Source organism: Watersipora subatra, chromosome 6, assembly GCF_963576615.1.
Source record: "Watersipora subatra chromosome 6, tzWatSuba1.1, whole genome shotgun sequence".
Taxonomy (NCBI): Eukaryota; Metazoa; Bryozoa; class Gymnolaemata; order Cheilostomatida; family Watersiporidae; genus Watersipora; species Watersipora subatra.
The window spans coordinates 61,979,566-61,993,299 of record NC_088713.1 but is presented as its reverse complement, the minus strand read 5'-3'; the positions used below and the strand labels follow the sequence as shown (position 1 = coordinate 61,993,299).

Below are 13,734 nucleotides of genomic sequence, written 5' to 3'. Positions count from 1 at the left end.
ACACGTATGTATGTATGCGTGTTGTGTTTCATATGTTCATAGGTATGCACATAGGTTTATATACATGGAAACAAGAACATAAACCTATATGTACATGGCATGTACATACATAGTATACTTATGTACCATGTACATACAAGGTCTATGCACATACATGCAAGTACATACACGCATGTACGTATGTGCAACTCGTTATTATTAGAATACAACAGACTATAATTGATATATTCATATTATTTATAATGTCAATGTCATGCTCCTATTGGTCAATTGATTTAGCTGAATTTACCAGACTACAACAGTACCACTTTTATAATTGACTCATAAATGGTACAAGCAGCCTTAAAAAGTTGAATGAACAAACTGAACCAAAAGTTGAATGAAAGTTAAAGCAAAATGAACCATTTAAATGCTCCAATGAAATATCAGCATGTTTTCATTTAAGATGTTTATAAAAAGATTGTGGAAAGCATAGGCAAAATTTCGACAGTCCTGTAAGTGTGTATAACAGGTTATTTGTAAGGTAAATTCCTGGTATAACTGATATATTCATATTACTTATAATGTCAATGTCATGCTCCTATTGGTCAATTGATTTAGCTGAATTTATCTTTTCTTAACAAAGAATTAACACTTTACTAAACTAGTTCAATCGGGGTTTAGTTGGGAGACATACCAGGGGTGCCACAAAAGGTTGAAGTTCTCTGGTTGTGACCCATTCCTTCTTTGCAAAGACCAAAGTCAGCGATTTTTAGGAATCCGTCAGAATCCAACAGCAGATTATCTAGCTTTAAATCTCTAAAAGGATAAATGAGAAATAGAACTGAGAGCCATAAACAAAACAATAGAGCTATCGACATTAAAGCTATTGTTATAGTTATCGACATTCTAGTAAGGACAGCTACAAAGTTTGCCTTTTTTGTTTAGAGACATAAATGTAGCTTGACACTTGCAATCCTGTCAAAGGAGTTGCTTGCTCATGAGTGCATTTATACCAGCCAAAGAAGTTGCCTCCTCATTACCAGGTAGACCCAGGATAAAAGATACAGAGAGAATGACCTCATGCCTTACATATCCACAAAACAACAGCTGTGATTTGTGTTAATTTGTCACACGGTTGTCTATGAAGAGAGTGGTGCTTCAATAAGAACACCCAGTTTTGTTTACTACAAAGGCTTTGAAATTAGGCTTTGACATTTTAGCACAGCGACCAGTCATTTCATTCAATACACAACTATTTTCTTGAAAAATATTCACTATTTCTCTTTGGGAGGTAACTTAGCAAATTTCTTGGGTCCAAAAGAGGTTAATTTTGCACCACCCGAAAGAGAGTGCAAAATATGGGCGACATTTGAATCGCCGGCGAAAGGGTTAAAATTAACTTCTCAACATTCTGACGAAGTGTTGGAAAAATACAATGCCACCCTATATTTGAACGTCACCTCTAATAAAATGCCACTCTAAGCGAAGGGTTGACATAAAGAGCGCCATAGCGTTCAAATAGAGGTTTTACGGTTGATTTGATAACCTTTACATTAAACATTAGAGTTTGTCTCAAAATTTCAAACCTTTTTTTAGAAATGTAATCGCTATTTTATTTGTAGAACTGTATCGTTATCTTATCCATAAAAATATAATTGTTATTCATAAAAATGTAATTATTTTATTCATAAAAATGCAATCGTTATTTTACTCATAGAAATTTTATTGCTATTTTATTCAAAGAAATTCAATTTTCATTTAATTTGTTTTCAAGAACCTTATTGGTACACTTAATACGGAACTTCTACGCAATGAATTAAACAACCGATCTATGCATTTTATTTACAGGTAATTATTATTATTATTGAAAATGCTATAAGTACAAGGCCGGTCACAGACTCACCAACGAGCACTAGATAAGACACTACCTGAAGAGTTCTACTGAGACCTCAATTACAAGTAGTCGACTACATTTAATTGGCTGATCTTTATAATCTCCTGTCCAATGGCCAATCATAAGAGAATAGCTAGCCACTTAATAAAAACGATTATTAGTATTTCTTGTCACCGACGCATACGTTTTAATCTAATGGTACTCATAAATAACCAGTACATAACATATCAGTATTTATGGATCAACGAGGTGTGACCGACCAGCTTTGAGAAAAACAATCATGCCTTCGCCGAAACACATCTGAAAAGCAAAATTTTCTCTATTCAAATTTTCATTTGAAAAGAGAAAATTTGCTTAATACAGTAAGCAATCCATAATACCAAATGATAGAAGCTTTAAAATTTAAATTTATGTTTAAAAATTAAAACTTGCTTGAAATTAAAAAAAAATTCAATTCAATTAAAAAAACGTGAAGCTACTGACCTGTAGACGATAGAATTTTTGTGTAGAAACTGTAGTCCGAGTACGACACATCCAGCGTAGAAGACAGAGCGAGACTCGGAGAAGACATCATTATGTATGTGCAACATAAGATCACCTCCGCAAGCGTACTCCATGACAAAACAAACGTGTTGCTACAAAAAAAGGAAGGAACTAAATGGAGATTGGGAAGTGTCCTCTTTAGACAATAGGAAATAATTTGCATCAAAAAAATATACAAGAAAGATTTCTGGGGATTGCCCGCTCATGACTATTTAAACACAAACAGTGGTAGGTGTCCGCACCATGTCTAGGAACACAGAGAATCTAACTGATATGAAATATAATATATATTTCATATCAGTTATAAACTATATCAAAATATAGTTTAGGTTCACAAACTAACTGTTGTTTTGGACTCACAAAAGGGAGAGTACTTGTTATTGTCAAGATTTAAATCACTTTACGCAGGCACCAAGCACTTTATACAAGCACCAAATACATAGCTTTATACAAGCACCAAACACATCAGACTGAACATTTCAAACTCAGCATATCATAACCGTATCTTAACCAGATCGTAACTGTATAACACTATCATAATAATATCATAATTATACCACAACCATATCACAACCATATCACAACCGTATCATAACCGAATCACAACGATGTTATAACTGTATTATAACCGGATCATAACTGTATCATAACCATATTACTCAACACCTTATCAAACTGAATATCTACATATAACCGTTAAGACGGGCTTAAAAGATTAGCAGAGGCAGGGTGACTGAACCACCCTTTACCTGTACAATAGACCTGAAGCTAAAGGCATCACACTAACACAATCAGTAATAACTGCTTGAGTTCTAAAATCATATTCAAGTGAAAGTGGAGAGTTGTCCGCCCCGGCAAGATGCTGAGTATGAGATAGCGACTGCACACGACTAGCCTATTTGAGCCATTAGACAAATGGTCACTGGAGAACTGAAGGAGCCAATAGAGATGTTACAGAATGAATGATGAGGTTGATAAGAAGAAGAAGGTTGGTATATAGAACTCACCTCTGTTTGAAAACAGGCAAACAGATTGACGAGAAATGGGTGGCGCACGGAGTTGGCGACTTCAAAAATTCTCTTTTCGGCAAGCAGTGAGTCGACCTCTTCTCGGGCTATTATGTCTCCCTTTTTGAGTGCCTTTACAGCAAATGTTTCACCTGTCTGTTTGTACTCGCACAGAAGGACCTGTAATTAGCAGTTGTCATCTCTTACTAAAACCTCTGATAATTAAACTAGAAACCTTGATACGAAACAGGAAATGTGAAGTGGTTTATCCTCAATGATCTCTAATAACAGGATAAACAACTCCATCGACTTATAGAAGTGATTGGATACAACTATTCTTAAAGAAGCAAACTTATACGTTTCATAAAGCTGCCTCACGTACAGCCACTGCCAACTGACAACTTTTCAAAGTGCACATATCCCAACCGAAGCAATCAAGTTTAGTCGAAAGTGACCACAGAACAAAACTTAGAAAACCTGCCGTTTCATTTGTAAGAAATCTTTTTTAAACCAAATTTATAAAATTAATGCCACTCCATTTGTGAAAAAAAGGAAATATTTTATGAGTATGCTATGTCGTCCAATCAGATACAAGCTTCATTTGCACCTTTGCGCACCGAACATGACATGAGTACATGAGTACATGAGTAAGTAAAAGCTTTCACTCATTGGTTACTTTGAGTGTTCTCTAGCTTCAGCTATGGTTGTCGCATGGCCGTGAGTAGACACTGAGAATGAACTGATAAACATCGAACCAAGCACACTTCGAACACGAATAAAATATATTTTTTATATATGGCCTCTTTAGCAAAAGGAAAAAGGAGCAAACAGTTAAATTGTTTTATGAAATTGTTTGGTTTCCAAGAACTTTACAGAAAATATTTGGTTAAATATAGAAAAAGGAGACAAGTACTCTTTTCTCGTTGTCACAAAAATCACCACTATTATTTCATCTACCGTAAAACCTCTATTTGAAGGCCACCTCTATTTGAACACCATGGCATTCAAAGGTTTTACGGTATGTGTTGATCAACTGGCAGGAGATCCTCTACCTCATCTGCTCACATAACCATTTCAAACTTGACCAAAAGAGTTGTCTTCTATTTGATTCAGAAGTTTGTTTCGGGTCTTTACACCATTCTAACTTCTCAAGAATGTCTGGAAGAACCAAAATGTTTCTGGTAATGTTAGAAGACCGGTGAGACCCTGCGGACACTTACCTTACCAAAATGTCCTCTCCCTAACACAGCAATGGGTCTAAACTCCTCCATGGTCACTCCTTTCGTAATCCTCGACTCGACTACCGCCGGTTCTGAAGGTTCCGCAACCTACAATAAGAACACCGTTACCTCCGGCACAGCCGTGGAAAATATACGCTATTAATACAAAGTGTAGTAATACATAGCATTATAATATATAATGGTTCAATTATATATTATAAACACCAGGCACAAGATACTCACAACAATATTTGACTCCATCTCCTCTCTCTTCCGCCTCATCGACGGTCGAGGAGCTGGAGTCGGGGGAGTCTTGCGTGACCCTTGACCTCCAGTGTCAGATGAGTTGTTCGTAGCACCAGAATCAGCATGATGAGCATCAATAGGGGTGGAGTGAGCGGCTTCCGGATCAGATGAAGGTAAAAGGTTAATTTCTGTGAGCTCCTTCTACAAATGACAAGCTGGGCATCGTATGCTAATTGGGATTGACCAAGGAAATGTGCGACATACATACCCACTGCCTCAGCACGTTGCGACCAGGACAAGGGTGCAAAAGTACTGAAGGAAGAGAAGCTCTTGCACCCACCTGAATCTCTTCTATACGTGGTGGAGGCTGTGGAACAGCGACAGGTTTGTGTTCCTTGGCATGTTTTGGAGGTAGTGCGGGTCCACTGACATCGCACCTCTCCGATGGCTCTGGTGGAGAGGGGGCAACGATAGCAGTTGGCACAGGATCGGAGGGAGGAGTCACAGTGGGTGGGGCGGACGGGGTGTTCTGCTGCTGTGGTACATCTCTTTTCATTAGCCGAACCCATGTAGCTACGTTGATGTTCAGTTGTTGCGGTCGCAATGTGTTTTTGCCTGTGATAATCAAAGACATTTGTTGAGCATCTCATACATGAACATACACACACTCATAAGTTACCCAAACTCAACGCTGCTATAGTATACCAACCGTATTTGAAAAGTGATATTTTTTGTAATATTTGAAGGCGGATCATCGGTCAACCAACCTTTGTGTTTGGGAAACATAATCTGACGCTTTAACTTGGGCCTCCGAGATATAGTGGGGTTCAAGAAGTAGATCTAAAAACAGAGAATGGAAAGACAACTCAGAATTAGTAGCAAACTTCATGGTTAGTGGTGACCTTAGAGAGAGATGGCTGAATCGAAGCTGTGAGCTATTGATCAAATGAAGAAACTAGTAGACGGAGTTGTCTTACCTCAGCAAACAGAATACCCTTTGGCTCTAGCTCTATGGGCATGCCATGGTGAATATTGTCAAAGAAATCTTCTAAATGAAGGAACTTAACAGCGCACATTTGCCTGAAAGAGACAGACGAGTAACACAATTTTTCCTCACAAAGAAATATCTTATTATCTTGTTATTTCACAATTTGAGACATCAATTTCTTTCACAAAGGATAATTTTGAATTTGTCTCCCCTGATATATCTTCCACTACATTCTAAAACTGCTAACAACACATTTTCATGACATACTGTTAAGTATAGTAGACACTCCTATACAGTAAACCTCTTTTTACGTAAATAAAGGAAAATAAAGAATTTATACAAACCAATAATACCGCTGTTACCGTACATTAAATTAAAAAGCTATTTAAATTAAAATTAAAAAGCTAAGTATATTTTTTCCCTTTTTGAAGGACCAAAGGGGTGAGTTTAAGAAAATCGCCAGATAATTTCTTCAGCAACCAAAACTGTTAAAATCCTCTTTCCACACTCTGACTTTTAACTTAATGTTTTTGTACCAGACTGTTTTCAGTTTTAATGTGTAGCATCTTTGTTCCTTTAGCCAACTATAGCAATGTCCATAGCCACACAAACATAATTTTCATCACTAATGGTGGATGGATGATTCTTATTAGATAATAAATATGTTTACGATACTTCCGTAGCGCAATTCTGAAATCCAGCAAGTGTAATGGTCAATTTGTCAATCTATTTGTCAATACAGTGCATCATTTCACATCGTCAGTGTGTGTTTAGCCACAGGAGATATCTACTCTACGCGTCGACAACGAATTTTGTTGGTGTGTAGACAACCCTAGCGATAATTAGTAATCATAGACCAGAACCTATAACCAGATAGGATATCAATAACAGCCTGACTATTAATCCTAATTTCATGCTAAATTTGAAAATCAATGAGGACATTACTCAACATTGAAATCATGTTTTCTGTCCCATAATCCTAAAGATGTACGATTATTATATCAGTAGCACCACATAGAGATAAACCCTCTAATGATTTCATGTTTATAAAGATGCTGAAATACTGCATTTAAGAAAAGTGACTATAATCTATCACATTATAACTGCAGATATTCAAACGGCCATGTGAAAATCTTGATGAAACTTCAAGGACATTTGCTGGTCATCACTTGAAGCTTTCCCACAAAGTGTTTTTCATGCCGGGCCAGTTCCCCGATGCTACCTTGGGTTAGACATACCTGTAATCTTTCCAATAGACAGCGATCTCGAGTTCCTTAGCCCTGTCGAGGTCTATGGACATCCGATGGTCCCAGCACTGCTGCGAGCATGTCTTGAATGGAGTTTGGCCTACCAACTCGTTGTCCACCTTCAGGCATGCCGATATCTCACCTATAAAACACCATCACACAGCATACATTAGGATAGTTATCAGAGATGGGCACTCGAGTCAACACTCTCACTCACATAAGCCTTGCGGCTCAAATATAATTTAAATCGATTTTCCGTCATCATTTACTTATCGTAGAATTGAACTTTTGTGGAAATGAATTGTATGTACATAGTAAGTCTTAACTTGTTTTCTCCTCTCATCTGAGTAATATATGTACTCCTGAAGATAAAAATGCTATCTGTGATCAGCAACATAATCTAGATAGATAATATAAATCTCATCTATTACCCTCATATATGTTGTTACTGTTTAAATATTATAGTTAAATATATAAACACAGCAAACAGAGGCTTACATAAGCAAGCCTTAAGGCTCAACTCACAAATATATATAAACACAGCAAACAGAGGCTTACATAAGCAAGCCTTAAGGCTCAATTCACAAATGAATTTAATCAATAATTTGGTTTCTTTTACTTACTGCAGAATTAAATTGATTCTCTATTTTCAATAAGCAAAATAGTTTGAGTCAAAATGCACCGACCCTTCCCTTATTACTAACTCTGGGATTATCCAAGAGGATTATCTCTAGGATTATCGCCAAGTTAACAAAAATCCTTCTCGAACACACTGATATCCTGAGTAAAGCAATCTGTTATTTTATGCTGCCTGAAGCGAAGATGTCAGTGCAGTCCAATCTTTACAAAGTACTCCTAGCCTCAGTAGAAAGAGTCTAACTACAGGGCACCTACTTGAACGCTCCTTCTGCTTGAGACTGTAGCTTTTGCTGCTAGAACTCCGTGGAAAAGTCCGGCTCTCCCCTGGAGACAAGATAGGGTAGCTCTTCGAGTCTTTCCGGGTCCGGCCTGGAATGTCCTCTAAGAGTCCCTGGCAACCCATCAGTCGTATCTCCAGCTTACCTGATGATAAGTTAAACATAGTGTTACACCAACCTAGGACTACCAGGGAGTAACAACTCCTAATCATCTAGCCAGAAGACTACCAGGTAGTAACAACTCCTAATCATCTAGCCAGAAGACTACCAGGTAGTAACAACTCCTAATCATCTAGCCAGAAGACTACCAGAGAGTAACAACTCCTAATCATCTAGCCAGAAGACTACCAGGTAGTAACAACTCCTAATCATCTAGCCAGAAGACTACCAGGTAGTAACAACTCCTAATCATCTAGCCAGAAGACTACCGGGTAGTAACAACTCCTAATCATCTAGCCAAAAGGATGGAAGAACTGGAAGGAGGGAACCATCAACGGAGGAGAGCTTAACTGTACTGTATGCGTATAACAACTTCTACTTCTTATATTGATCATATATATATACAGTGGTGTGCAAAATAAACTGGACCCATTTGTTGGGAAACTAAAATTCCCATTTATAACATTGTCACTCAGGCTGAATTTAGTCAATAGCCATAAATTATATATTAAACTAGTTGAATTCCCGGCGTTGCCAAGGCAATAAAAGTCTTTGTACAGAAAATTAATTTTTATTAAACACATACAACATTTACTATCATAAATTTTAAACATATTATGAGAAAAGTGTTTTGCGCAGTTCAAATGAATTAAGAGAAAACCTGAAACAACTGTAAAGGTGTTTGAATGTGAAATAATTAGCAAGTAATGGCTAGATAAATTCTGTTTTGTTACAATGATTACAAAGAAATGTTACTTGTTACTGATACAAATAAAATAAACTAATATAACAAAATAAAAATCACGAATATGTTGAAATAACAATGAGTACATAGAAATGTGTATAAAAAAAGGTTATTGTTGCTGCAGAAGCTATCCATCACAATTTGAATATATCGATACTGGTACCTCTCGATACTGGTACAAACGTAAAAATGAGATATCAAAATTAAATACACCAGTGAAGCGCATGCGGGTACTTTGTCTGACCGATCAGAGAGAGAGAATGTAGAGACAACTCCTACTCGAGAATGTCCATATGAACATTTTCTAGTTTTACAATTTCTAGCGATTGCAATAACCAGAAATTGATGATTGAAAATGTTCCGTTACAGTTTCACTGTAACGGAACATTTTCAATCTTTTCACTATCATCTTTTCAATCTATCAAAAATTTTCACTGAACATTTAAAATTGCAATGACGCATTTGAAAATTATACATTACAAAAAAATGAATAAAGGATTTTAAAATGACTTAAAAAAATATTTCAAAGGAAGAACACAAAATGTAATATTAATTCATAATAAAATGTATGTATTTAGCTTTAACCATGATAAGAATACCGTAGATAAGCTAAATACGATAAAAACAGCTTAGCTTAGCCTTGTGGTTAGGTGCGTGTGTTGGCGTACTTGTAATAGCAATCGTCGCATGTTCAATTCTAGTCCCGTACAGATTCTTCATTGCTAGATTTTAAACGTTATAATTAGACAATGCGACGGCAGACGACAAAAGACAAACTTTGATATTTATATACAGTGAACACTCTTATGATGTATATTTCTTATAACGTAAATTCCAGACAACAAAAATAATTTCTATGAAGTTTTTGCTTCGCACTACAGTAATACTTCAACTTACGAGTGCTCCAACGTACGACAAAACTTGAGATACGAGCCAGCTTTCAAGCAAGTTTTAGCACTAACATACGAGCCATGTTTGAGATACGAGCACATGAGTCAGTTGCCAAGTATGCTGGAGGTGTTTTATGAGAACAGCATCACTCTGTATTTTTCAACTGCTCAGGTTATACTGTTGTACCGTGTTTTTTGTGCACGATTTTCTGTGCAGAATTATGTGAATTAAATGTACTGTGCGTAGACCGAAAGTTTGCCAGTAAAATGAAAGATAATACAAAGAAAAAGCAAATGATAACAGTCGATATTAAACGGAAAAATATTGAGAAATATGCGAAATGTGTATGCGTGATTCAGCTAGCTCGGCAATATGACAGAAATACATTCATAATTATCAAACAGAAGGATTATATTCAGGGCATTTAGTTCGCAAAAGGACTAACCATAGTTTCTAAACGGTGCAGCGATCTTCATGACCGCTGATGGCATTGGACAAACAATTGGCCGGTGACAGCGTAACTGAAACGATGCTATGTGAAAAGGCCGGCGCTATCTATCCAAACTGTTTAATAGACATTCGGACAAGTTGGCTAGTGGTCGTCCGTTAACCATTTGTGACGGCACCTGTGTTCGTCCTAATCGCAACATGTTGCAAGGGCGACAAAGGCAAACGTCCTTAGATAGGTTTATCTTAAAACGGCCGGCTAGTCGTGAAAGCGAAAAAAAAGGAAAAATTTCTCGCTAACCAGCGAGAAATTTCAAACTATGAACGCCGAAGAAATTTTAATTACGTTTAGTTGAAAATGAAAGTTTGCTTTTAGGTTTGCTTCTAAGTTTGTCTTTTAACACTTTGATAAAATCCAAATTTATCAAGGACAACTGTTGTAACGAAGGATAACTTATATCTCCTTCCCTGGCAAATGCGAGTGTTAACTGCTATTGTATGTATTTAATTTTACATTTTAATTAATCACATTTCCTTGCATTATTTTTTATTTGTTGCTTTTTGAAAGCATGTAGTACGTAAGGACAATAACCAACATGTTCTTTCTGTTACAATATCTTGTTTTTAGTGTTTTATTTGCTTTTTTTAGAGTATGGAAACCAATCAATATATATTTAATTGTTCTATATATAAATGAATTGCACCAACATGCGAGTAAATTGACATACGAGCTCAGTCTCGGAACGCATTAAGCTCGTAAGTTGAAGTATGACTGTACGTGAAAAATTCCAGAAAACGCAAAGTGTCAAGTCGGGGCAAGTTTTTAAATTCGATTTGAATGGTAACCTATCTATAAAAGTTGTCAACGCAAACCAATAATGCTGGAGTTATGGTAACAATATAAAAACATATATCAAGTTTTTTCATTCTGTATGGTTAGAGGGGTGAGTTTGAAATGATCTTGGGATGAATCAGGCCATTTACTTGTATTTTACTGACCGTATAACTTAAAACCCTATAAAGTAAACATACTTGGAAGGGATTATTTATGTTGTAGGAGCGCCTACTGTATATACTTTAGACTAGGCCTAATCTTGTCCTGATTTCAAATATGTAAACCAAACAGTTGTAAAACTATGTTTTTGAATGATCATTAAAATTATGAACATTAAATTGTTTTAATGGTTGAAAATAGCAAACAATCTCGACAGATAAAGCCACACCAGGTACATTTTTAATTGCTTATTTTTTATTCAGCAATGCCTATAAGACTAGATTTGGGAAACAAATAATTTATATGTAGAACCCTTACAAACCAGAAATCATCTCATGAAACCATGTGACATGTAATCCAACCATTTTTATTACATCGGTTCAAGAATCTGCATCTAATCTAATTTAGGTGCCTCCTACATATTATTTGATGGTATATTCTGAATTTTGGCAAGATTATGAATCTAGCGGTATACAGTTTGTTTGGTTACTATTAACAAATACTAGTAAAAAAGACAGGAATGACAAATTATAAATAAGTATGAATAAATAATGAATAAATAAAAGAAATTTATTCAATGAGCAAATGGGGTCCCATTTATTTTTGCAGACCACTGCAGGTATGAAATGGCAAGGCCAGTGACAGACAGACATGCCACACATTCAAATACCAGCGCCACTATCTTATAATACCGTATGTCCGTATCAATATATATATTTCTAAAGTTTGCCGTCTGTTTTCTGTCTGTCCTTCAGTATGTCCAGCCATAGCTATTAAAATCTTAAAATTAAAACTCCGCATCCTGATGAATTTGAACTCACGAAAATTGTGTCCCAAGTTTTTTAACCGTGAGCTCTACCACTGAGCTACGCAAGGCATATTAATAAAATACATCATCATAGACCTTATAACGTATGCACACGCTAAATGACGTATTATCTCAAACTCTATGAATTCTATGAACCCGATGCTTTGTTTTGCGTTTCGTTAACTTCTATTTCCGGCTTTTCGTAAGGTTCACTTGCTAAATCGCGGTGAAGGTCAATACTTTCCAGGTGAACAATTGTATTATCTCGAGTAAGAATGGCATCGACATTCTTGCACTGATCGGTCAGCCAAAGGCAGTCCGATATCTCATTTTTACATTTGTACCAGTGTCGAGAGGTACCAGTATCGTCGTATTCGAAGTTTTGATGAATATCTTCTGGTGGAACAGTAACATTTTTTATACGCACACACTTCTATGCACGAATTGTTATAATTAATTCAACATATTCAGGATTTTTATTTTGTTTTCTCAGTTCGTATTAATTGTATCATTACCAAATCATCTTTTATTGTAATCGTAGCAAAACAGACTTAATTCAGCTATTACTTGCAAATAATTTCAATTCACATTCAAACCTTCTTATAGTTGTTTTATTTTTTTAAAATTTATTTGACCTTCTCAAAATATTTTCCTCATGATTTGAAGTTTGAAAGTTACAGATGTTTGACAAAGTTAGAAAACCTTAACAGGTTTTTTAATTTTCTCTCTCAATTTATTTCAATGAGACAAAACACTTCTCTCATAATATGTAGTTTGAAAGTTAGAATGGCAAATGTTGTTATAAGTTAGATACAAATAGATTTTCTGTCTAAAGACTTTTATATTACCCGGGCAAAGCCGGGTAGTACAGCTAGTAATACCATTAATACCTGTGAGAGCTGCGGGTCGGGCAAGTCTGTTAAGATTAGGAATGTGCTGTGTGTTGGGGAGACTGAGCCTATGCACGAGGTCCCCATTGGCTGCACACAGCTCATCCCTTAGTTCTGTGATGAGAGGCGAGTCGGGAGGTAGCTCATCTATTCTGTCATCCAACGATAGCCTCAGCAACTCTAATTTCTGACTAGATGCTGCGAGACTATTCTGCGCCTGCAAAGCCAGCATACACTACATGGATGAATATACGATTCTTTCATTGGTTTCGACCAAAATCATTTAATTGAATGAAAAACACAGAATTATTCGGCCAAAATTCACAGAATTGTTAGAGCTATGCATGCACACCGAAATTGTCGACGAAACGCTTTTAATTGGCTAAACAAATTATTAGCGAGCACGATTCTAGCAGCTTTTGCAATTTATATAGTCCAAGGCAAATAAAGCGACACGCAAAAAATACTAAAGCGATTTGCTATAGTAAATACGATGCATCCGACTTGATTGCGCTAAAGATGGCAAATCTATCTACAACGGAACTTTTGCTGCTAAAAATGAAATTGTTAGGCCTATTATTATTAACCCTTGCGCAGGCAAGTTTTGTTGGGCAATTTGAGACCCCCTGGGCAGATTAATTTTTCACAAATTGATTTAAAAAAAACATTGATACACTTTTATTTATGATATTGTATATGCGTATTGTGTTTTTATTATACAGGTAAATACAAATAAACATTTATAAATCAAATTCT

At 36.1% G+C, this 13,734-nt stretch overlaps 1 protein-coding gene across 2 annotated transcripts in view; it reads right to left on the bottom strand.

Moving 5' to 3' along the window:
* The window catches only part of LOC137398798 (serine/threonine-protein kinase N2-like), a 36,656-nt gene that overhangs the window by 4,355 nt on the left and 18,567 nt on the right, over positions 1-13,734 (bottom strand). For both annotated transcript variants that reach the window (XM_068084975.1, XM_068084974.1), the window contains exons 8-18: positions 12,979-13,195; positions 8,022-8,189; positions 7,119-7,269; positions 5,870-5,972; positions 5,660-5,732; positions 5,233-5,507; positions 4,890-5,093; positions 4,647-4,754; positions 3,427-3,606; positions 2,360-2,511; positions 677-798 (exon numbers count right to left, since the gene is read on the bottom strand). In XM_068084975.1, the coding sequence (XP_067941076.1) occupies positions 677-798; positions 2,360-2,511; positions 3,427-3,606; positions 4,647-4,754; positions 4,890-5,093; positions 5,233-5,507; positions 5,660-5,732; positions 5,870-5,972; positions 7,119-7,269; positions 8,022-8,189; positions 12,979-13,195 (1,753 nt within the window). The remainder of the gene's footprint in view (positions 1-676; positions 799-2,359; positions 2,512-3,426; positions 3,607-4,646; positions 4,755-4,889; positions 5,094-5,232; positions 5,508-5,659; positions 5,733-5,869; positions 5,973-7,118; positions 7,270-8,021; positions 8,190-12,978; positions 13,196-13,734) is intronic.